Below are 22887 nucleotides of genomic sequence, written 5' to 3' on the forward strand. Positions count from 1 at the left end.
CTCCAGGTGAGCGAGCCCTCCCCAACACGCGTGCACACACATGCACACACACGCACACGCATGCGCATGCTCACGCGTGTAGATGCGTGCACACGAGTCTGTATTCCTCTGACCCCTTCCTTACCCACATGCCCTTAGTGAATAATCTGATATTTCTAAGACAGCTAAAGAGCCTTTCAAACCCACAAAATGGCCTTCTAAAGTGCTGACAGGAAATTGTTGGCCCCTCGGGGAAACTTCAGGAGGACGCCCAGGACGGCCCTCAGAACCCAGAAGCACTGTCCTGTGCACAGAGCTGCGACATCCGCAACCCGCTGCCAAGCCCCGACCCTGGAGAAGCCGCTGGGAGCCAGCATCTCACCCATGACCTTGGCCGAGTCCCTGGGGCCGTGGAGCAGTCTCCCTCCTGGGGAGGGGGTCATAGGGGCAGGGGCCTCGTGGGGAGGGGTCACAGGGGCAGGGCCTCTGGGGTCTCAAGTGCTCTTCTTGCTTCGTTTTTCCCTCCACGAGCTCATAACTGATTCCACGTCTGAAAACAAAAGCTTGAATTTATCTGACGGTTATTTAGCCTGCCGTCAACTCGGCTGGAAGGCACAACCTCTACTCCATGAGGCTGGACACGCACCCCCGACTCCTCAGCGGACGCGGTGCACACTGGCCCAATGTGGGAAGCGGGCAGCAGAGGCCTGGTTCAGCTCAGGTCACCCAGCCAGTGCCTTGTCTGCAGGATGGCCTCACCTAATTCCAGCACCAGCTGGCAGGCCTGTGCCCTGGAGCCTCAGCTCTGGGACGTGGAGCCCACCCCAGGGTCTGCCCCGCCTTCACCTCCGGCCAGCAGAGCCCTGCCCTGGTCCCCTTTCCCAACCCTGCTGCCTGCATCCAGGCCAGAGCTGCAGAGCTTAGTGCACAGGTCGCTAAGACAAAGGTTAGAAAAAGGCCAGAAGGCACTTTATTGGAGTGCTCCCCTCACACGGGGAGAGAACCAGGAGCCCCACACCTCACCGGCCCAGCCGAGGGCCTCGAACAGTCAGTATGGCACCAGTGCCCGGCGTGGGAGGCGTGGGAAGGGAACGTCTTAGAAAAAAATAGATTTCTATGTACATGTCCGTATTTATAGCACATAAATTAGGGAGTGCCCTGACCCCTGCCTGCGGAGTCCAAGCAGGGAGGAGGAAGCCAGTCCAGAGAGAGGGGCCCCCTCTCAAGGCCTGGGGCCCGCGGCCTCCTCAGCCCATCCAGCCTCTGCAGGAGGCAGGTGTCCCCAGCTGGGGTCCAGTGAGGTCCAATCAGACAGGAGGGGCTGCACCTGCAGCAAAGGCCAGTGCACGGTCACCTCAAACTCCAGGTTTGTAATTCCAAAAGGAGGGCAGACCGCAGAGGCCACTGGCCCCAGCGGCCAGGATGACGCTGACGGGACCCAGGGCCTCAGCTACTCTCCAAGGCACGGGCTGCGCGCCCCGACGGCCGGGCGGTCCTCCCAGGGGCCGCACTTCACGTCGAGGACGGTTGCAGGGTTGGTCAGACCCTCAGTTCCTGTGTCCCACCACCTCCTCCTCCTTCCAGCCGCTGGAGTTCCTGCCGAACTTGTAGACAAGCCTCCGGCCGTCCACCCGCTCGAGGATCTCCCGCTTGTAGTAGTACCTGAGGGGGACAGGTGGTCAGAGGTGCCGGGCAGGAGCCGACCTGCCTGCTGGGCTCTGGCCCAGGGGACATGGGCCTGAATCACATCCCGCACAGGAAGAGCCTTCGCTCCCTCACCCTGGGCTCTGTGGGGGACACCTGACCCTCCCCGGGACTCTGCATGGAGCAGTGTGGTCTGGGGGCTGGAGGAAACCTGGGAGGAAACTGAGGTCCAGAGACAAGCAGCTTAATTACTTCAATGGTGTGGACCAGGGTTAATGCCCACAAGTGCCTTTCACGAGACAAGCCTTGCAGATAGAAACGCCCATCAGACCAAGCTCAGTGTGTGCTGCAGGCCAGCCAGCTGCAAACCAGGCCATCGCTCGTCCGCACGAGGGGCAGGCCCTGCGACTCCTTGCCGCAGGGGACTCATGCCAGCCTGAGGGGTAGGACGCTGACGGCGCCCGCAGCTGCCCACCTCATGGCTCTGCTCAGCTTCTCGTAGGTCATGCTGCTGTTCTTCTTCTTCTGGCCCCACAGCTGGGCCACAGCCTCTGAGCGCAGGAACTTGAAGACGCCCTCTTGCCGGTTCTCCCACTTCATGAGGCCCTCGTTGAGCTCCGGGTGGATGAGGATGTCACGGATGAATTCCCACAGGTGGGTGCCTCTGGGGGCTACAAGGCCAAGCTCCAACAGTCAGCGGCCCAGGCACCTGTGGCTCCCCCAACTGCCACCTGGCCCAGCACACAGTCAACTGATGGCTGCCCCCAACCTGGCCCAACACTGTCTACTGATGGCTGCCTCCTAGCCTGGTCCAACACTGTCTACTGATGGCTGCCTCCCCACCTGGTCCAACAGTCTACTGATGGCTGCCTCCTTGCCTGGCCCAACACTGTCTACTGATGGCTGCCTCCTAGCCTGGCCCAGCACAAGATCTACTGATGGCTGCCTCCCGGCCTGGCCCAACACTGTCTACTGATGGCTGCCTCCCTGCCTGGCCCAGCACTGTCTACTGATGGCTGCCCCCCGGCCTGGCCCAGCACTGTCTACTGATGGCTGCCTCCCTGCCTGGCCCAGCACTGTCTACTGATGGCTGCCTCCCGGCCTGGCCCAGCACTGTCTACTGACGGCTGCCTCCCTCCTTGCCTACCCCCGTAGACAGCCAGGGGAGCTCCAGGAGGACCATGGGTCACACGGCAGAGGTCTAACCTGCTCAAAGACTGATCAACGTCTAGCTGGGATACGAGAGCCGTTGAGACACAGTGGCGCCACTTTAGGGAGCTCACAGTTTGGAGGAGTAACGGTGAAAAAGCAAATACACCAGTGGGTGGTGAGAGCTCAGCAGGAAGGGGACGGAGCTGGCCCCTGCCCAGGGGACGAGGGACAGCTTCTGGAAAGACTGACCCCAGAAGCAAACAGGCCCCCTGTGTGTGGAGGGGAGTGAGCTGTGGGACCCTCCTGGTAGCTCCAGGGGCAGGAGCCCACTGATGGCCTGAGGCCAGCAGGTAAGGGCTTGGTGTGGCAGGCCCACCCCTGCAGAGCCCTCAGGGGGTGGGGCCTCCAGCGGCCAAGCCTCGGTCCTTGCCTGAGCCTGCCCGCACCACCAGCAGTGTGTCCCTCAGGCAGGAAGGCTGGAGTCCAGCCCGAGGCCTTCCTCCTGTAGCCATTGCTGCCCCCACACAGGACCCCCTGGCCAGGCTCGGCCATTAGCATATGACCCACTTGCACGCTGGGCCCGTGGCCTTAGCACATGGAGGGCCCCAATCAGGAGGAGAGAGGGCCAGCCCGCCTCACCTTGCCCCCAGCCCAGGGCCCCCCACAATGTGGCCCACCCACCCTTGGGCGCCCGCTCACCATGCTTGCTCTTCTTGCCTTCCAGACACTCTCGGGACTCTTTGCTCAGCTTTCGGGGCCGGCCCCTTTTCCGCTTCCCGTGCTTAAGCTCCCCCTTCTTGTAGTCAGGAAAGCCATCTGGAGGGGTGGGGCGGAAGGTCAGGAGTGGGAGGGCTGGGGGCTGGGGAGCAGCCTCCCTCCAGGAAACCCTAGAGGAGAGCAGGGGAGGGGGCACCCTTGGGGGCCAGGAGGCTCCCTCTGCTCACCCCCAGGAAAGAGCTTGCTGTCTGGGGCGTCCAAGTCCACGTCACTTCCACCAGAGTCCGAGGCATGGGGGCTCTGAGACGCGCCAGTCCCTGGGGGGCAGGCCAGAGTGAGCCCCTAGCAGCCCAAGCACTGCCCAGCCAGGGCCCGTCCTCTCAGAAAGCCTGGGCGGTGGTGGCCGGTAGAGATCAGGGCTCAGGACATCCGGGAGGGCGGCGGCGGGCAGACGCCTGAGGGAGGGCTCACCTGTGGTGGAGACGTCGGAGCTACCTGGGGAGGGCGCCCCAGTGCCAAAGCTGCCTGGGTAGGTGGGGCTGGCCTGCCTGCAGTCCTCGAGCATCTCCTGGGCGAAGGGGCTTTCCTGGTCTGGGGGGCAGGGGGCGAGTGGTCAGAGGGGGCCCTGGCTCTCCCAGCTGGGGGCCGTCAGGCTGGGGAAGGATGGAGGAGGGGCTCTCACCAAAGGGGCCTTGCTCCCCGAGAGGCTCCTGGAGGGCCAGGCTGTCCTTCTCCAGAAGCTCCATGATCCAGCTGAGCTCGTCGGGGAAGCTGGAAGCTGAGGATGAGGGGGTCAGAGCCCAGAGAGTCGGCTCCCCTTCCTTCCCCTCCCCGGGGCAACCAGCCTCCCTGCCGGGGTAGGGGTACTCACTGAGGTCCCAGAGCTGTGAGTAGAGCTGGTCCCCCAGGGGTCCGAACAGCAGGCGCAGCTCCTCGGGCGCACAGCGGCACAGGGCCGCCCCGTCCAGCTCGCAGCGCGAGAGGTCGATGGTGCCAGGGTCACACCTGTGCCGCTCCGCCTGGTAGCTGACCCAGTCCAGGACCTGCGCTTTGGACCACAACTGGGGCTGCTCCCCCAGCCAGCTGGCCTTCTCTGCAAGGGGCCAGCACAGTCAAGGGTCAGCCCCCTCTGGCACCCGCTGGGGATTCCCGGGGTCCCCCCGCCGACCCGGACGGGGGCAGGTTGTGGTGCTCACGGCACCCTGGCCAGCACCCCCCCAGGCAGGTACCCCCAAGCCCCAACACCCCAGCCCGCCCCCTGCCCGATCCCTCCCCATCCCAGGCTCTCGCCCCAAATGCCCAGCCCCTCCTGAGACCCACCTGAGCCCTCTAGGGCCACCTGCGGGCTGCCCAGGGCCAGCACCAGGTCATCGGCCCCAAAGGTGGGCGCAGGGGGCACAGAGGCGAGAGTGGGGTCGTCCGAGCTGTACATGGTGCTGAAGTAGTTGCTGAAAACGTTGCTGATCTCACAGGTCGCAGCCATGGGGCTCCCTGGGAGTGGGGAAGGCTGGTGAGGCCGGCACCCTGCCTCACCCGCGGGCCATCCTGCTCCCACCAGGCCTGGGGCAGTTAGAGCCCCAAGGGCGGGAAGGTCAGCCTGTCTTGGGACCAGCTCTCCTCCAAAGAGGCTCCAAGGTCTCAGAGCGGAGTGAGAGCGTGTGGTGAGCAGGGCACCAGGCCGGGCTTCCTGTTCTGCCCGCCTGGGTCTGCGGGTGGGACCGGCTATCACGGCCACCGCGTCCCTCCCTTGCCGTCAGGACACGACCCGGCACTCCCGCTTGCGCAGATTCAGAACCGAGCTCCACCGCCCCTCCCCATCCCCCGGGCCAGGCGGGGGTCCTACCGTGGCAGCTGAGGGTGTGGCAGGCAGGCCAGGGGCTGCCGGCGGAGGAAATCCAGAGGAAGGGGCCCCACCAGGTAGCCAGGTAGCCAGGTAGCCGAGGCTCTGGCTGCGCTCCCAGCGCGCTCAGTAGGGGAGTTGGAGCTCCGCCCGCACCCGGGCCTTTATAGGCGCCCGCGGTAACCTGAGCTGGCGGCTCATTGGCCGAGGGGATTTCCTGGCCTTTAGACGGGGCTCCTGGCCCAGGTGATTTGCATACTTTGTGCCACTTGGCTGGGGTCCAGGCCGCCGGTGCTGGGAAGTCAGGCCTGGCTGGTTTAATGATTGTCAGGTCCGTCACCCGCGCCCTCTGGGGCAGTGGCCTGGGCGGGCGGCCCCGGGTGGGCATGTGCCCTCTCTGCTCAGGAAATTCCTCAGGGGGGCCAGGCCGGGGCTGGGCAGAGGGGAGGGGAGGGGACGGGGGTCAGGGCTGGGTCAGGAAGGCTACCTGCAGGTCTGAGGACTAGGGCAGGCAGGTAGGCAGGGAGGGCGCGGAGGTCTGGGGCAATAGTCAGGGCTGCTGGATGGGCGGCCGCAGGGCCAGCCACGGGCCCACCGCTGGCAGGAGGCTGGGGGCAAGGTCTCGGCACCCCCTGCCTGCCTGATGCCACCTGAGCCTCAGGGTTGCTGCAGCCGTGTCTGGGGGCCCTGGCGCTGTCAGAAGGACCCCCCCACTGTCCCCGACAGAGCTGCCTCTGGGGCCACCGAGCGAGGGGCCAGCCCCGTGCGGCCGTGTTTACCCCTCTGCGTAGCAGACCGGCATAGGCCTGCTGCCCCCTAGCGTCAGAGGCCCGGCTCCCTGGGCCCAGCTGGGTGCTCTTCAGGGAGCAGGCCCCATCTGACCCTCAGCAGGGCCCTCAAGGTGGCAGCTGGCAGCCCACAGGCTCGCCTGGGCCAGGGGGGCTGGTGAAGTGGGGCTGAGGTCTGAATCCCCAGCTGGTGCTCCCCGCAGACGCCCTCGCCCTCCCTGTGGGCAGGGGACCCCTCCGACCACGGCCCCTCCATGAGCTCATTCGTAACCACAAGGGCTGTCCCGAGACCACGCAGGCCTGCGTGGGGGCAGCCAGGGGTCTCCTCCATTTCCCACCCTTGAAGACAAGGCTCTGTGGGCCTAATAGCCCTGAGTCTCCTCCGGACGTTTTTTTAACGCATCAGAGACACGACATCTGAGCACCCCTCGCCGCCCTCCTTGGTCAGCACCAGGGCTGGGGCGGCCACCTGCTCGGTCTCCTGAGTGAGGACACCCCCGCCTTGCTTTAACCCCCGGTAGGACAGATGCCCCTCTCCGGCACTGAGGTCCCAGCCCTTCCCTTGGCCCACACGTGGGGGGCCAGGCCAGACTGCGGTGAAGGGGGGCAGGTTGCCGGGGAGAGCTCCCCAGCCCTCCAGGCAGCCTCCCCTACAGCCCGAGGCACGCCCTCTACCCCAGCCCTGGAATGCGGGCGAACCGGCTCCAGCCTCAGGACGGCTCATGCTCACGTGCTCCTGAGCCGGCCCTCCAGGGCAGCGGCTGTGGCTGTGACCCAGGAGGGCCTTGGCGAGGGCAGGCCTGCAGGGCTGCGCGGGAGGAGCGGGCAGACGCGCCTTCCCTCCAGGGTCAGCCTGTGAGAGTGGAGGCAGGCGGGGGCCAGGCCAGGGCTGTGGCAGGGGGTGGTGCGGGGCAAGGCCCCTGGACCCTCTCTGCCTGGACAGAGCCCAGCTCACCTCCGGGACAGGGCAGGGACGACACACGGGCCCGCCTTGAGCTCTGAGAGTAGACGGGACCCTGGCAGGGCGCAGTGGGGAGTGATAGCTCAGGGTGCCTGCTGTGCCGCTGAACTTTACCCCGGCTGAGGAAGGGCCTCAGGGTCCACAGAACCCCGGGGTCAGCACGGAACTGAGGCTGAGCGCCTGGATGCTGAGCGGGGCACAGGGGTCCTCAGGGTCCTCGGTGTCCACACAGAACCGAGGCTGAGCGCCTGGACGCTGAGCGGGGCACAGGCGTCCTCAGGGTCCTCGGTGTCCACATGGAACAGAGGCTGAGCGCCTGGATGCTGAGGGGTCCGGGGGCCACGGCAGTCCTCGCCTATCACAGCAGCCGGGGCAGCCCTGGCCAGCCGAGGAGACGGTTTGCTGGATGGGGCGGGGGTCCTCCACCGGCCTCGCCGCCAGTACGGAGGCTGGGTCTAGGAAGAGCTACTGGATATTTGCATGCTTCTCCGTCACCCTCACCCCGGTTGCTAACCACTTAGATCCCCATGTGGAAATCACTCAGAGCTTGGGGTGAAGTTCTGGGCAGACTGCTTCTGACCACACATTGAGCTGAAGACCCAGGACCCGCGGGGGCAGAGGAAACACTCCAGGGCTCAGCCACCTGCAGTGCGTCACAGAGGGACGGGCGAGGCCTGCAGAGGAGGGCCTGCCCCCTCCGGGAGAGTGGCCACTGCTGACGGGGACACTCTTCCCACAGAGCCCCGTGTGGCCCTGCTCCTCACAGCTCAGGGGCACCCCACCTCCAGCCCGGGCCCCTGAAGGACGGGGAGAACGTCCTGCCCTGACCTGCTCAGAACAGAGGAGGGCCTGGGAGAAGGAATTTCAGCCACCAAAACACCTTTCATTTTAAAATATTTATTAAAATAATGATTAAACCTGAAAAAGAATCTCCAGAAATCAGCCCTTGGCACAGTATTTCAAGAATCAGCAAAAAAAAATTAAAGAATACAAAAAGAAAGAAGAAAGAAAACCCTTCCTGCTTTCCCGACCCTGGTGCAGCGGGGAGGCCTGCCACCCCCAGCCCAGGGAGCAGGGAGGTTCTTGGTCACAGGCTGGGTCCAGGCCGGCCCGTCAGAGCAGAAGCCCAGCATCGGGGTCGGGGAACAGGTGCCCTCGTGGGGCCTTGACCTGGAGCAGCTGCTGTGCGCCGAGCCTGCAGAGGCCGGGGAGGGAGCCTCTACCTGCCCAGGGGCTCCACGATCTGCTGGACGTAGTGGACCACGTTGCTGTGCAGCTGGGGAGCCGTGGCCGCAAAGGTCTCCTTGGCGAGGGTCTGGGCGGCCTCGCTGCCCGCCATCATGGCGTGGTACAGCGGGAGGGTGTACTTCTGCTTCCCCTGTGAGAGACAGTTCGTGCTCAGGGCCTGTCGGGGCCTGCCGGCCAGCTCAAGGGTCTGCGGCCCCGGCCCCTGCCCGGGGGCCCAGCTGACAGCGCAGTGGGTCTGCGGCCCAGCCTCCTGTTGCCCCAGGGCCCGAAGGGATGTGGATTTCAGTGCTGGAAGGGGCAGGGGGCTTCCCAGACACGAGGCTTCGTGTTCTGGAATCTTTTCAGAGGCCATAGACCCACACTGCTACGTCTCCACGGTCACCCTCCGGGATATGTCCACACTGGACAGAACCGAGTGGGGTGGGCACGCAGGCTCCACACCTCAGAGCTCCAAGAGGTCAGAGCTCCGAGGCGTTAGCACATGGCCAGGACCGCAGTGCCTAACCCTCAAACGGGGCTCCGGAGGACCAGCCGCAGCCAAGAAGGAAGCCGCGCCCCCACATGCGCACTGGACGCTCACACACAGGAGGCTGATCCCCGAGGCGGGGGGCTCAGGGGCTCGGGAGGTAGCCTGACCCAGCCTGGCCTGCGGCCCGGCTCCTGCCCTGCTCTGGAGTCTCAGGGAACGACCTCCCCAGCAGGCCGGCTGGCCTCTGAACCCTCAGGCACACGCCTCCCCAGGCGGCCAGACCCTTTGCTCAACTTGCCTCGCTTCTAGCCGCTGGTCTCTCCCCCAGACTGGCCCAGCTGACGCATGACCCGTCTTGCCTCCCTCCCAGCGTCCGCTCAACACTGAGCAGGCCCTCCCCTTGGGCCTCTCCAGCTGACCTGCACAGATGCACAGGCCGGGCCGTCTCCCCGCAGGGCGGCACTACGGCCTGCTCTCGGAACCTGCCAGGCCCTTTGCCCCAGAGAGGGGGCCCGCAGGGCCCTGCCCGCCGTGTGCCCGGGGCGGGGGGTGACAGGGAGTCGGGGGCACCCACCTGGCTGCACAGGAATTCCCTCACTTTCCAGAAGTCCTCCCGGTGGTCGTTCTTGAGGACGATCTGGCCCCATCGCAGCCGCAGCTCCGCGTTCTGGGCGTTTGAGATCTTTGGGTACGTCTCTCCAAGTTTCTTCACGTTCCCTGGAGAGAAGAACCGAGTCCTGAAAGACGGCAGCAGAGCCCCACGCCGAGGCGGCGCGCGCCTCCCGCAGCCCACCAGGGGCTCCAGACCCACGGCTCCGAGGGCTTCAGGCGCCCACTCATCCTGCGCCTTTGGGCCCGACGCGGTCGTGCCCTGGACGTGCGCTTGCCCCAACTCCACAGCTCTTCCAACCACCTTCCCTTGATATCACACAGAGGAGGACGTCCCTGGTGGGCTAGTGCTCAAGACCCTGCGCTTCTGAAGCAGGGGGCCCAGCTTCGATCCCTGCCTGGGGAAGTAGATCCTACGTGCCGCAACTCAAAAGTTCGGACGCGGAAACTCAGATCCAGCGCAGCCATAAAAGCAAACAGAAGAGGCATTAAAGCGAGGGTATCAGCGGGGCGGGAGGAAGGTTCGAGATGGACGGGACGCAGGTACACTTGTGGCAGGTTCACGCTGATGTACCGCAGAACAACACGGTACTGTGAGCCACTGTTAGCCAATGAAAGTTTTTTAAAAAATAGGATTAAATGTACACAGTCATCAACCCGACCCCCTGTGGTCTTCCTCCCCAGACCAGAGTGTGCCCCAGACGCCCTGCCCGCCGCCCCTCGCACCAGCACCAGATAGCTGGCATCATGCTCCAGCCGCTTTCCTGGGGCACAGCCCTTGGTACTATTTCTGGCTGAGTGGCAACGGGGCACTCGTGCTGAAGGGCGGAGGTGGGGCAGGGCTGCACCCCCATCCCGCCTACCGGCTGAGTGAGCCCCGGGCTCACAGAGCAGCCAGGGGGATGGGCGGGGATCAGGGCAAGGGAGGCCGCCCTGCACGGCTGAGGACCCCGCGGGCCCCTGCCCAGGAAGCACGTGGACGCTCCACCCCACGCTGACCCGCCCCCCTCACCCAACAGTCCGGCCGTTCCTCACCGGGGGGGAGCGGTGACTTCTGTAGGATCTTATCCAGGAAGTACACCAGCTGGTAGGTCTTCCAGGCAGAGGTGGACACGGCGTTGATGGCCCTTGGGTCCAGCTCCTCGGCCGCCCACAGCTGGGCCAGCTCCTCGGCCGGCCTCATGAGTGAGTCCCCGGGGGAGAGGTCCGGGAGGTAAGGCGGCCAGCCCGGCGTGTCCAACCAGCGATCAAACTCAAATCCTGCTTGGCAGAAGAAAAGACCCGTCAGAACTCCCCAGCAGTGCCCCAGCCAGCCCGCCCAGGCAGCTCCCAAGACCTCTCACTTCCATCCGCCCCAAGTCCTCCCCCAACGCCGACACTGCCCACAGGGCTACCTGCTCTGCCCAGCCCCCTGACGCCTACAGCCCCAGCTGCCCCCCTTCCCACCTGGGCCTGTTCTGCGCAGAAATGAGCCCTCAGGACAAGGAGCACGGCCCACCCCCACGAGCAGAGCAGCTACGCTGACGCTCCTGGGCTCCGGGGTCCCGCCCCCAGCAGCCAGGGGGGTCCTGCCCTCCCAGCTGGCGGGAGAGCTGGCTGGCTGGGGCCCAGCAAAGAGCAGGGAGCAGGGGCAAACCTCAGGGCCACAGGCCACGCTCGCACTCAGGAAGCAGGCCTCCCACTGGCTCCCCAGGCAGGGCAGCTGCTCCGGTCCTGCCCGGGGAGCCCCTTGGGCACCAGCGGCCTGGGCAGGGCTCAGGGTCTGACTGTGTCTCAGAGACAGGGAATCCAGAGGGCAGAGGGGAGCAGAAAGGCCGAATGGGGGAAAGGAAGCGGGGGTGGCGGAGGTCCTTCCGTGGGGCCCTGGAGCCACCCCGAAGCGCCACCCCCAGGGGACACACTGGTCCCTCAGAGCGGAAAGCAGACCCCACCCTCCACGACCTCCTGGAAGCCGTGGGCCGGCTCCTCTCCTCACCCGGGATGGAATCCACCCTCTGTTTCTTCAGCTCAGGGAAATAGTCCAGGAAGAAGTCCAGGAAGTCGTCAGCTAAGATGCTTTGGAACTTGAATTCGTCCACGTAGGCCTGTGAGGACGAAGGGGCGGCATGGTCAGCTGCCCGGAGCCCCCACTGCCCCTCAGTGGGGTCCCCGAGGCTCCTCCGCCCCCACCGACCCCCTCACCTCGAGCTGATTACCTTGAGGAAGTCGTCAAACTGGTCCTGATCACCCACCAGGTGGGCCAGGTAGGAGACAAAGCAGAAGCCTTTCTCGTAGGGGGTCTCGTTGTAGGTGTCATCCGGGTCGACCCCTGCAGAGAAAGCTCTGGGTTCAGAGCTTCAGAGCAGCCGTGGAGAGACCAGCTCCTGCTCTCCAGGGCAGCGCGGCCAGGAGGGCTCCTGATCCTCCCCGACCTCTCCAGGGTCTCGAGAGGGACGGCAAGAGCAGCCCGGGGTTGCTGTGTTCCTGGGGTCTTCCCAGCCCCCACGGTCACGCCCCCGTGTTGCCGCCCACCAGAACAGTGGGGGTTTCTGCAGGTGCTCTGGAGCCCGTCTACAGGGAGCTCTCCATTGGAGTCAGAGGCCTCAACTGTACAGAAAGGTCTCAGTCAGCCACACGTGGAAATAACAATGTTAGGAAACAAAAACCCATGACCTCAGAGCAGTCACGGGCTTTCTGGGTCACGCCCCTCTGTAAGGACAGGCGACCTCGTTCTACAAACCCCCAGGGACTGAGCTGACCAAGGACAGGGGGCGGCAAAGGCCCTCGAGAGCGACAGGGACCTGGACAAGCAGGGCAACGCAGAGTCGCTCAGGACTGGCCGGAGCAGCTCGGAGGGCCTGGGGGGCTCCTCCCTGCCGAGGGACCGGGGTGCGCCGGCGGAGCCCCAGGGCTCTGGCCCACGGCAGGGCGGGAGGGCCCTGACCTGGCTCGATCCTCACGCGCAGCTTGTTCAGTGGGTGGTCCTCGCCCGTGACGTCCATGTGCTGCCGCAGCAGCGCCCGGCCAGTGGCGGCTTCCAAGCAGGTGTAGGCAGGCCCTGTGGGGCAGAAGAGGGGCTGGCACCTGACGTGCGCCTCCCCAAGGTGCCCTGTGAGCCAGAGTGCTCCCCGGGGACCGTGGGCAGGGAGGCTGTGGCCAGCCGAGCCCTCGGCCTCTCTCCCACACACCGTCCCTCTGACAGGGGCCTTCCATGCAGGGTGATGTGTCTGCAGAGACGGGAGTCTGACCTTCCCATCTGACTGTTCGTATTGCCTAGGAGAAACTCTCAGCCAAGCCTTTCCTCGGGCCCCTGTCTCCTGGCAGGACGGTGGGCGCCAGGCACACTGTCCCGCGAGATGCTCTGACCTGGGGCGGCAGCCCGCCCGTGTCGGGGCCCAGCATGGAACACTGGGGGCTCCCAGCGGCTGAGACTGCCTGCTCCGTGCCCACTGATGAGAGGATAAACCTCTACAAACTTTCTGGGAAGCAGGAGACAATGTGTCTTTTAAGAAAAAAAGGTCTTTAAAATGTTCAAGTCCTGACAAGCATGTTTCAAGGAATTTATTGAAATCATCTGAGATACACGTGAACCTATGTAAAGATGTTTATCAGAATATTATTTTGTTGGAAAAATGAGGGACTTCCCTGGCGATTCAGTGGTTAAGAGTGTGCTTCAACTGCAAGGGCGTGGGTTCAATTCTTGGTCGGGAACTTAGATCCCACATGCCCCTAGGTGTGGCCAAAACAGCAACAACAAAAAAAATTAAGATTTTTTGTTAAAAAAAAAAAAGAAAATTACAGACCAACGTACAACTGGAGGCTGACAGGATAAATTATGAATTTATTTGAATTCTTCTGCATCCGTGCAAGAAAATTCAGTGACTCAGGAGAGCGCTTAACTTTACCAGGCTAACGGGAAAACGACAGGTCTAAAGCCATCTGGCCTGATGACTCACACACACACACACAGGGAACTACTAATAAATCGGAAAGGGTGCCCACCGATCCTTTCCGAATGGTGAGACGGCAGGTAAGTGTTTTGCTGTGTATTTTCCCATATACACCAAGATAGATTTTAATCACAGAAAGAATAAAAAAACCAAAAAGCACCTATACCCTGTGGGCTTTCAATAAAGAGATGGTGCTGAGAATTTCAAAAGCATGGCTGGGCACAACCTGGGGGTCTGCCTTCAGTTGCTAAGCGGCGGCGAGCACACTCCCTACCCTCTCTGCCTTGTGAACTACGCCATCAGAGGGGAAAACAGCACCGTCCACAGCAGTGCAGGCGGTGAGCGAAGCACCCGGTCAAGGCTGGCACCAGGTGTCCAACAAAACGCGGAGGCGAGAGTGCCCTGGCCAGGCCCTCGGAGCGTGGCGCGCACCTGGGTCACTGAGGCCGGGGTGGGGCACAGCGGCCTCACCCCGACGGGAGGCACGCCCAGCACCAGGCCCCCCGGCCAACTGGACTGCCCGGGACTCCCTCAGCCCCCGGGCCCTGCTGGTCCGTGACCGCAGTGCGGCAGGAGCAGTGACGAGAGCAGCTGCCGTGAGCCGGCCTCCCCGGCCGTCCCGGGGCTCCCTGCACCGCCGCCCCCTGGACACCCCAGAGGGAGCCTGGCGGGCCCCGAACGGGGAGACGGGTCCCCGCAGCGACTCACCAAACAGAAGGGAGGAGATCCTCCTCTGGGCATACATGGTGAAGCCCTCATTCAGCCAGAACTCCCCCCAGGTGGCGTTGGTCACCAGGTTCCCAAACCAGCTGTGGGCGATCTCATGGATGATGACATCGGCCAGGGAGCGGTCTCCGGCCAGAAGGCAGGGCGTGACGAAGGTCAGGCAGGGGTTCTCCATCCCCCCGAACGGGAAGGACGGGGGCATGAACAGCACGTCGTACCTGCCGGGGCGGGCGGTCTCAGGGGAAGTGGCTCCCTCCCACCCCCAGGCGGCCCCCAGCACCCCGTCCCAGGGCCTCCCTCTCCCAGCCCTTCCAGGAGGGACGAGACCGGCTCCCTCACACCCAGCTTCCCGCACGGGCCGGCGGGCCTGACGGGGCCTCCTGTTGGGGGGACCTCAGGTCTGAAGACGGCAAACAGAGAGCAGGGCTGCCCCCAGTGACGGGAAAGGCAAGTCAGCCGCATCCGCACAGCGAACCCCACCTCCAGCCCAGCACCCGCCTGCACGCCGCTGTCCTGAAACGCCCACCCTGGGCCCGCCTCAGTCACAGCCACGGCCACGGCGGGTCAGGCTGGCTGTCCTCTCCTCCCCACCCCTGCACCCTGGGATGCGGGAACCGCAGACGAGAAGCCCCCGAGACACCTCACCTTCCCCACACATAGGGTCCAAAGAGCTTCTCTCCCGTCGCCAAAAACTCCTCTATGACCCCGTCGTACTCCTCCTTGGCAGCGTCGATGAGGCAGGGCTCAGCCCACACCCGGCTCCTGCAGACACGGGGGCAGAGAGGGTGGCACAGGGGTTAAGAGCCCGTGGGATCAGCTGGCCTCAGCCTCCCAGGGAGCCAGCGAGCCCATGGCAGGCGACCCAGGGCAGAGGCGAGGCCCACCCAGAGCCGGAGGACCGGCCCCACCTGGGAGGGCCCCGGGGCTCCTGCAGGCAGCAGGCCAGCCCCCCAGCCCCCCATCTGCCCGGTGTCTTCAGGCTGTTCTTGCTCCGCACCAGCTCGTCCTTTTCCTAACAGAACCTGACAGGAGGAAACCCCTAGAAGACGCCCCTCTCCTTCTCTGCTTTCCCGCAGCTGCGGGCTGACGCGCCTCCGGTCACCCACTGCCCTGTCCACCAGGAAGGGAGCCCTCGCCTCGCAGGCCCAGGGCTGCCCAGAGCCCGTGGCTGGAAGCGGAGGCCAACAGGGCCCGCCCAGGGCTCCCTCTGACCGCAGGAGCGGGGGCACGTGGCGCCGGTGCCGCTACTGAGCCCGGTCTGAGGCCTGGCGCCCGGCCGGCACCTCCAAGGCCAGCAGAGCGAAGGACAGGTCGCCACCAGGAGAGCGACGTCCCACTGCGCCTCCCACTGCGGACAAAGCGCCGGCGGCAGGGTGACGGGCAGGAGCACCCAGGCTCCCGGTCAACTTCTCTTTGGGGACCCTGATAAGGTGGACTCCTTATTCACCTCCACTAAAGCCCCTCCCTTCACAGAGTCGGCCCAGGCCTGGGCTTCTGCGTCCGGAGCAGACAGGGGAGAGCATCCTCGGGCCTCCTGGGAGGGAGACGGTGATGGCAAGGCGGGTGTTTCCAGGAATTAAGTGCCAGAGAAGGCAGGGAGATTTGGTAGCGATAAGAAAGCGCACATTGTAGCTAGAAGGTGACCTCCTAAAACTGCCGCCTGAGCTCAGAGCCGTCCCTGCACAGGGCCAGGACACGGCAGGACGGGGTCTCAGCACAGGATGGGAGGGGGGAGGGGTAGAGCACAGCCCTCCGACGCCCTCAGGCCGCGCCCTGTGCCGCAGAAAGGCCCGGACTCGGGGCAGGCCGACACCGCCTCAAGAGCCCCCCGACAGGCCTGTGCACTGGCCAGAGGCCCCCTTGCCTGGAGGCTGGTCCAGTCTTGCCTCCGGGCTCCTGGTCTCCTACCTGGGTCCAACTTCAGCCGAAACCAGGTCTCCGATGGCCAAGGCTATGAGGTAGGAGGGGATCGGCTGACTCATCCGGAAGAAGAATTTACCGGGGCCTCGCTGCTCCCAGGCGTCAGCACTCATCACGGCAGTGAAGCCGTCTGGGACCTGAGGACAGAGAATGCTGGCGAGGCCTCACCCGGACAGAGGCTACTGTCCATCAGCAACCTGCCCGGTGACAGCGGCGGCCTGCAGCCCACCTGACGTACAGAGGCTTCCAGAAACTAGGGCTCAACCGATGGGGTTTACACAGATAAAACTTCCGCAGGCGGAGTTCTTCAGAGGGTCTGTAAGCGTGCCCTCAAGGGTGACCTGATGGAGACGGCCGTTCCAATCCCCAGGGCAGGGACGCACGGTCCCCTCACCTCGAGAAGAGCAGAGTATCTGGACTTCACGGCGGGAGTGTCAAAGCATGGGAAGAAGGCTCGGTTCAGGACAGCCTGGCCCTGGGTGTAGACGAACGGCTTCTTCCTTCCCGCCGTCTGCTCCGGGGCCAGCCAGCACACCTGCGGGGAGGGGCGCGCCGCTTAGAGCCTACAGCCCCGGGGCCCCAGGCAGGCGCAGCCACGTGGGCTGCAGGGGACTTCCAGGAACATTCGAGACCCTCTGCCAGCCAGGCACGCTTAATCCCCCTGGAGTCCAGGCCACGGCCGGATGTCCACCTCCTGGGGCAGACACCACCAAGGGGTAACTCATGTGTCCCTGCTGCTGCTGCTGCTAAGTCGCTTCAGTTGTGTCCAACTCTGTGTGACCCCATAGACGGCAGCCCACCAGGCTCCCCCGTCCCTGAGATTCTCCAGGCAAGAACACTGGAGTGGGTTGCCATTTCCTTCTCCAGTGCATGAAAGTGAACAGGGAAAGTGAAGTCGTTCAGTCGAGCCCGACTCTTAGCGACCCCCTGGACTGCAGCCCACCAGGCTCCTCCGTCCATGGGATTTCCCAGGCAGGAGTCCTGCAGTGGGGTGCCAGGGCCTGCTCCGTGTGTGTCCCTGGGCCTCAAGAATTCCCGAGCTGCCTCCAGCCCCCGGTCCTGCCTCCCTCCTGTGTCCTCCTCACTGTAGTAACTCCTCACCAAAACACAAACGCTGAAGAAGCTGTTCTTCACCTTGTGATAAAAGACACAGAAAAGCAGGCGCTAACAGCAAGGAGTCTGGCCAATGGGTGTCCTCCGTTCCTGAGATTCACCCTTTCAGAGTAAGTGTGTTCTGGGCTTCCCAGGGGGTGCCAGCGATAAAGAATCCACCTGCCGAAGCAGGAGAATCAACGTGCTGTACATTACAGGCACTGGCTATGATTCCCCCCCCCCCGAAATCTTTGCTTATTTATTCCTCGGCTGTCCCTGGTCTTAGCTGCAGCACGTGGGATCATTTTAGTTACAGTGTGCAAGACCTAGTTTCCTGAGCAGGAATCGAACCCCAGCCCCCTGCACTGGGAATGTGGAGTCTTAGCCACTGGACCCCCAGGGACGCCCCCGGCTGCGATTCCTGAGTTGTCTTCTGCCAGCCCTTCATCGAGGGCACATCTGAGCCATTATTACAAACCCAAACTCCGCCCACAGCAGGGCTCGCGTCTAACATGGATGCCGCGTGTGGCTGAGGGGCCGGGGTCAGCAGCAGACACCACGGAAAAGTCAGAAGAGGGCTGAGGGGCCCCAGGAGGGGCTCACAGTGGAAGCAAAACCCCCAGGCTGCACCCTCAACAGCGGGCAGGGTTTAAACGGCCGGAAGGAAGGGAGATGATGTCCAGGAGGCGGGAGCAGCACGGGCAGGCGGGGAATGCGGCTTCCGTGGAGCCGGGCAGCTGTGTGTGGTGAAAGGCTTAAACCACAGAGGCGCTGAGGCTGGCTTATGAGAGGCATAAGGGAGACACGTTGGGAAGCGAGGTTTTCTTTGCGTGTGTGCTCCTGCGTGTGTGTGTGCACGCGCAAACTGTAACAAGTCTCCATCCAGAGTCCAGTAAGACGGAAGTGGGGGCAGGGGAGAGAGACATCCTGTGCAGACCCCAACAAGCTCTGCTTCAGCCTGGTGACTAGAGGCCGGCACAGAGGCCGAGACCACTGCCCTCGGTGTGACACTAGAGAAGCGACGCCTTAGCTCTACGGACGCCCCTTCAACGCTGCTGGGAAACCGAAACCGCTCTAAGGAACAAGAGTCTATGAGAAACAAGCAAACTGCATAACCCAGTCTCATCAGGGGAAAACTAAACATAAACCCCAACAGAGGGGCACACCGCGGCTCAGTACTACCTAAGCCGCCCAGACAGGAACATCTACGGAAACGCCACAGCCAAGAGGGGCCCACAGAGGCGTGGCGGAGGGACGCACACCGGGAGGGATGGGACCCCGGAGCAGAGGACACTTTAAAACCTGAGGCTGCTGTACACCTGAAATTAACGCTGTAAATCAAGTAGAATATAAAACGGAAAAACTTAAAAGACCCAACACCCTAGTAATATCTTGTACATGAAAACAGCTCAATTAAACAAATTATTTGAAATAAAAACTAAGGAAATCTGGAACAACTATAGATTCCAGTTTATAACAGGGTATCATCACTACGAACAAAGCTAGTGGAGGTGATGGAATTCCAGGGGAGCTGTTTCAAATCCTGAAAGATGATGCTGTGAAAGTGCTGCACTCAATATGCCAGCACATTTGGAAAACTCAGCAGTGGCCACAGGACTGGAAAAGGTCAGTCTTCATTCCAATCCCAAAGAAAGGCAATGCCAAAGAATGCTCAAACTACCACACGATTGCACTCATCTCACACTCTAGTAAAGTAATGCTCAAAATTCTCCAAGCCAGGCTTCAGCAATACGTGAACCATGAACTTCCTGACATTCAAGCTAGTTTTAGAAAAGGCAGAGGAACCAGAGATCAAATTGCCAACATCTGCTGGATCATGGAGGAAGCAAGAGAGTTCCAGAAAAACATCTATTTCTGCTTTATGCCAAAGCCTTTGACTGTGTGGATCACAAGAAACTGGAAAATTCTGAAAGAGATGGGAATACCAGACCGCCTGACCTGCCTCTTGAGAAATCTGTATGCAGGTCAGGAAGCAACAGTTAGAACTGGACAGGGAACAACAGACTGGTTCTAAATAGGAAAAGGAGTACGTCAAGGCTGTATATTGTCACCCTGCTTATTTAACTTCTATGCAGAGTACATCATGAGAAACGCTGGACTGGAAGAAACACAAGCTGGAATCAAGATTGCCAGGAGAAATATCAGCAACCTCAGATATGCAGATGATACCACCGTTATGGCAGAAAGTGAAGAGGAGCTAAAAAGCCTCTTGATGAAAGTGAAAGAGGAGAGCAAAAAAGTTGGCTTAAAGCTCAACATTCAGAAAACGAAGATCATGGCATCTGGTCCCATCACTTCATGGGAAATAGATGGGGAAACAGTGGAAACAGTGTCAGACTTTATTTTTGGGGGGCTCCAAAATCACTGCAGATGGTGACTGCAGCCATGAAATTAAAAGACGCTTACTCCTTGGAAGGAAAGTTATGATCAACCTAGATAGTATATTCAAAAGCAGAGACGTTACTTTGCCAACACAGGTCCGTCTAGTCAAGGCTATGTTTTTTCCTGTGGTCATGTATGGATGTGAGAGTTGGACTGTGAAGAAGGCTGAGCGCCGAAGAATTGATGCTTTTGAACTGTGGTGTTGGAGAAGACTCTTGAGAGTCCCCTGGACTGCAAGGGGATCCAACCAGTCCATTCTAAGGGAGATCAACCCTGGGATTTCTTTGGAAGGAATGATGCTAAAGCTGAAGCTCCAGTACTTTGGCCACCTCATGCGAAGAGTTGACTTATTGGAAAAGACTCTGATGCTGGGAGGATCCTCTGATGACAGAGGATGAGATGGCTGGATGGCATCACGGACTCAATGGACGTGAGTCTGAGTGAACTCTGGGAGATGGTGATGACAGGGAGGCCTGGCGTGCTGCGATTCATGGGGTTGCAGAGTTGGACACGACTGAGTGACTGAACTGAACTGAACTGGCTCATTAATTGTAACAAGTGTATCCCACTTATAAGCCGGTAATAAGGGGGATGGTGGTGGTGGTGTTGTGTGTGTGGTGTGTATGTGTGTGGGTGTGTGTGTGTGTGGTGTGTGTTGGGGGTTTATGGAAACTGTCCTATATGCTCATTTTTCCTGGTAATCTAAACAGTAAAAAAAAATAAATCCTACTCATGGAAACAAGCATAATGAGTTGGCAGTCAGAGGTCCTAGACACCGTGTTAGGACTTAAATAAAGACAACTGCTGTCAGGCTCAGCTCTGTGAACAATGACTCTCTTCCCTTCAGCCACAATCCCTTACTCATCCTCTCTGCTTGAGTTTTGCTTGTTTTTGTTTTAATGACATGAAGAGAAGAGAAGAAAGGGGGCTGGCAGGACACACAGCAGAATCAAATCCAGGAGACGCCGTGGCCCACAGTGACCAAGGTGAGCGCCCCCCCGGGGACAGCGGAACAGGAACTGTGCCCACTGGGGACCTCCACAGGGCAAAGGACAGCTCTCCGGGGAGCATGGGTGTCTGCCTTCAAGTCTTAAATGAAAGCTGTTTAATTCTGAAATTCAACTTCAGGTGCCACTTTTGGTAGGCAAGCCCAGGAGGCCTAATTTTTTCAATTACTGTACTTAATTTCTGCCCCCAACCGGGAACCAGAGTATAACAGAGCAACCAAACACGTTTCCATGCGTTCCATGTCTTCCTGCACAGCAAGTTACCCGCAGAGGCCGGGGTTTTTCCTTTGCCTTAGAGGTCAGTCCACATTGCTCTGGACTTTAGGTTTTCAAACAAGCTCTATCTTAAGGTTCATGGGCCTCCCTGACAGTGAAAGACGGAGACAGAGGTGCCCCCTGCAGCCAGCTCTAAGAGCAAAAGGGGACGGGACACGAGAAGGGCAGGCTTCCCACCGGAGAGGGGCCTCGACTCTCACCGAGGGACCCACCAGACACTCCAACTGCTACACTTGCCCCACCTCCCCCACCCCAGTTTAGAATTTAAGAGTCGACAGTGAGAAAGCCAATTACTAGAGCCTGCTGCTGCTGCTGCTAAGTTGCTTCAGTCCTGTCCGACTCCCACCAGGCTCCCCCTTCCCTGGGATTCTCCAGGCAAGAACACTGGAGTGGGTTGCCATTTCCTTCTACAATGCATGAAAGTGAAAAGTGATAGTGAAGTTGCTCAGGCGTGTCCAACTCTTGGAGACCCCATGGACTGCAGCCTATCAGGCTCCTCCGTTCATGGGATCTTCCAGGCAAGAGTAGTGGAGTGGGGTGCCATTTCCTTCTCCAATGCAGGAAAGTGAAAAGTGAAAGTGAAGTTGCTCAGTCGTGTCCGACCCTTAGCGACCCCATGGACTGCAGCCCAGCAGTTACAAAGCCTGGTCCACCCTAATTCTGGTTCTCATTTTTACTCAAATTCTTTTGTTCATCACATCCAGGAGGAAACAGTAAACAGTAAGTGCCCAGTCTCAGAGCTGTTCCAGCCCCGGGCACTAGATGGGCACCTGCAACAAAGGGCTGAGTCAGCAGCGCGTAACGAGCCGGCATCTTCAGGGCTGCCCCCGAGCAGAGCACCACCAGGGCCCAGCCCAGGCTGGGCGCACCGACAGCCCTAAACTCAGCTCGGGAACCGTCTGCTGTCCAGCCTGGAGGACGCAGGGGGCTAGAGACGGCGGGGAGGGGGCGGAGGCATCTGGCTGAAGACCAGCAGGACCAGAGGCGCGGGGTGGAGAGTCACCTGGCCGAGGAGGGGCGAGGGGCGGGGAGGCGGTGGAGGCGCGCCTGCACAAGGCGGCGCGGGGGCTGCGGGTACTCACCCCGGGTCCCTCGCCGACGCGGTAGGTGATCCTCACCTGCAGGAGCTCGCCTGCGGCGCAGGGCTGCGGGAAGTGCAAGCACAGGGCCTGGCCGTAGTGCGAGAACGGCTGCACGCACACCGGCACCGGCTCGGGCTCCGGCTCGGGCCGCCCCGGCTCGGGCCGCCCCCGCCGCAGGGCCGCCGCTGTCACGTCTACGCATGGGTGCGAGTCCAGCCGCAGCTCCGCGGCGCCGCCGGGCGCCCGGCAGCGCAAGTCCAGCACCGCCGAGCCGCTCAGCCCGCGGCTGCCCGGGCCTGGCCCCGGAGGCCCGAACTCGGCCCGCAGGTCCAAGTGCAGGTGCAGCAGCTCGAAGGAGCGGAAGCTGGAGGCCGACGCCACGTCCTCGGCCTGCGCCGCGCGCAGCGCCCGTCGGCCGGCCTCAGGCTCGCCAGCCGCCATGGCCCCGCGCCGCTGCCGCCGCCGGTCCGCCGCAGGCCCCGCCCCGCCGCGCGGGCCCCGCCCCTGCAGGCCTGGCCCCGCCCCTGCAGGCCTGGCCCCGCCCCTGCAGGCCTGGCCCCGCCCCTGCAGGCCTGGCCCCGCCCCTGCAGGCCTGGCCCCGCCCCTGCAGGCCTGGCCCCGCCCCTGCAGGCCTGGCCCCGCCCCTGCAGGCCTGGCCCCGCCCCTGCAGGCCTGGCCCCGCCCCTGCAGGCCTGGCCCCGCCCCTGCAGGCCTGGCCCCGCCCCTGCAGGCCTGGCCCCGCCCCTGCAGGCCTGGCCCCGCCCCTGCAGGCCTGGCCCCGCCCCGCCGCCGGTCTGGCCCCGGGAGCCTTTGCCGCGCACCCGGGAAGACCACGCCCCGGAACCGAGCATGGCCACGCCCCATCGCCGGCCGAGGCCCCGTGACTGCCGCCCGTGCCCCGGGAGGCCCCGCCCCGAACAGACCACGCCCCCTAAAGGCCTGGCCCCGGTCGCCTTGGCCGCGCACCCGGGAAGGCCCCGCCCCCGAGCGGACCACGCCCTTCCTCTGGCTCTACGCCACCCTCGCCGAAGGACTTTGGACAGGC

The 22887-nt window shown here is 62.5% G+C and overlaps 2 protein-coding genes across 3 annotated transcripts; both read right to left on the reverse strand.

Moving 5' to 3' along the window:
* Positions 1 to 926: 926 nt before the first annotated feature.
* On the reverse strand, positions 927 to 5525 carry ELF3 (E74 like ETS transcription factor 3). The gene is made up of 9 exons (XM_069545061.1): positions 5336 to 5525; positions 4813 to 4983; positions 4364 to 4585; positions 4175 to 4270; positions 3964 to 4083; positions 3720 to 3809; positions 3475 to 3591; positions 2099 to 2294; positions 927 to 1641 (listed from the first exon to the last, which is right to left on the reverse strand). The coding sequence occupies exons 2-9, from the start codon at positions 4973 to 4975 to the stop codon at positions 1527 to 1529; spliced, it is 1119 nt and encodes a 372-aa protein (XP_069401162.1). The 5' UTR covers positions 4976 to 4983; positions 5336 to 5525; the 3' UTR covers positions 927 to 1526.
* Positions 5526 to 7962: 2437 nt separating this feature from the next.
* RNPEP (arginyl aminopeptidase) lies at positions 7963 to 22376 on the reverse strand. Of its 2 annotated transcripts, none has more exons than XM_069545059.1 (11): positions 21843 to 22376; positions 16377 to 16517; positions 15971 to 16119; positions 14708 to 14824; positions 14045 to 14280; positions 12331 to 12444; positions 11603 to 11715; positions 11383 to 11491; positions 10443 to 10667; positions 9373 to 9515; positions 7963 to 8459 (listed from the first exon to the last, which is right to left on the reverse strand). In XM_069545059.1, exons 1-11 carry the CDS (start codon positions 22281 to 22283, stop codon positions 8301 to 8303), a joined length of 1947 nt encoding a protein of 648 aa, XP_069401160.1. In that variant the 5' UTR covers positions 22284 to 22376; the 3' UTR covers positions 7963 to 8300. The 2 variants fall into 2 exon arrangements, with proteins under 2 accessions (XP_069401160.1, XP_069401161.1); XM_069545060.1 differs by having other exon boundaries at positions 21879 to 22336.
* Positions 22377 to 22887: the final 511 nt, after the last annotated feature.

This window comes from Ovis canadensis, chromosome 12 (assembly GCF_042477335.2).
Source record: "Ovis canadensis isolate MfBH-ARS-UI-01 breed Bighorn chromosome 12, ARS-UI_OviCan_v2, whole genome shotgun sequence".
Lineage (NCBI taxonomy): Eukaryota > Metazoa > Chordata > Mammalia > Artiodactyla > Bovidae > Ovis > Ovis canadensis.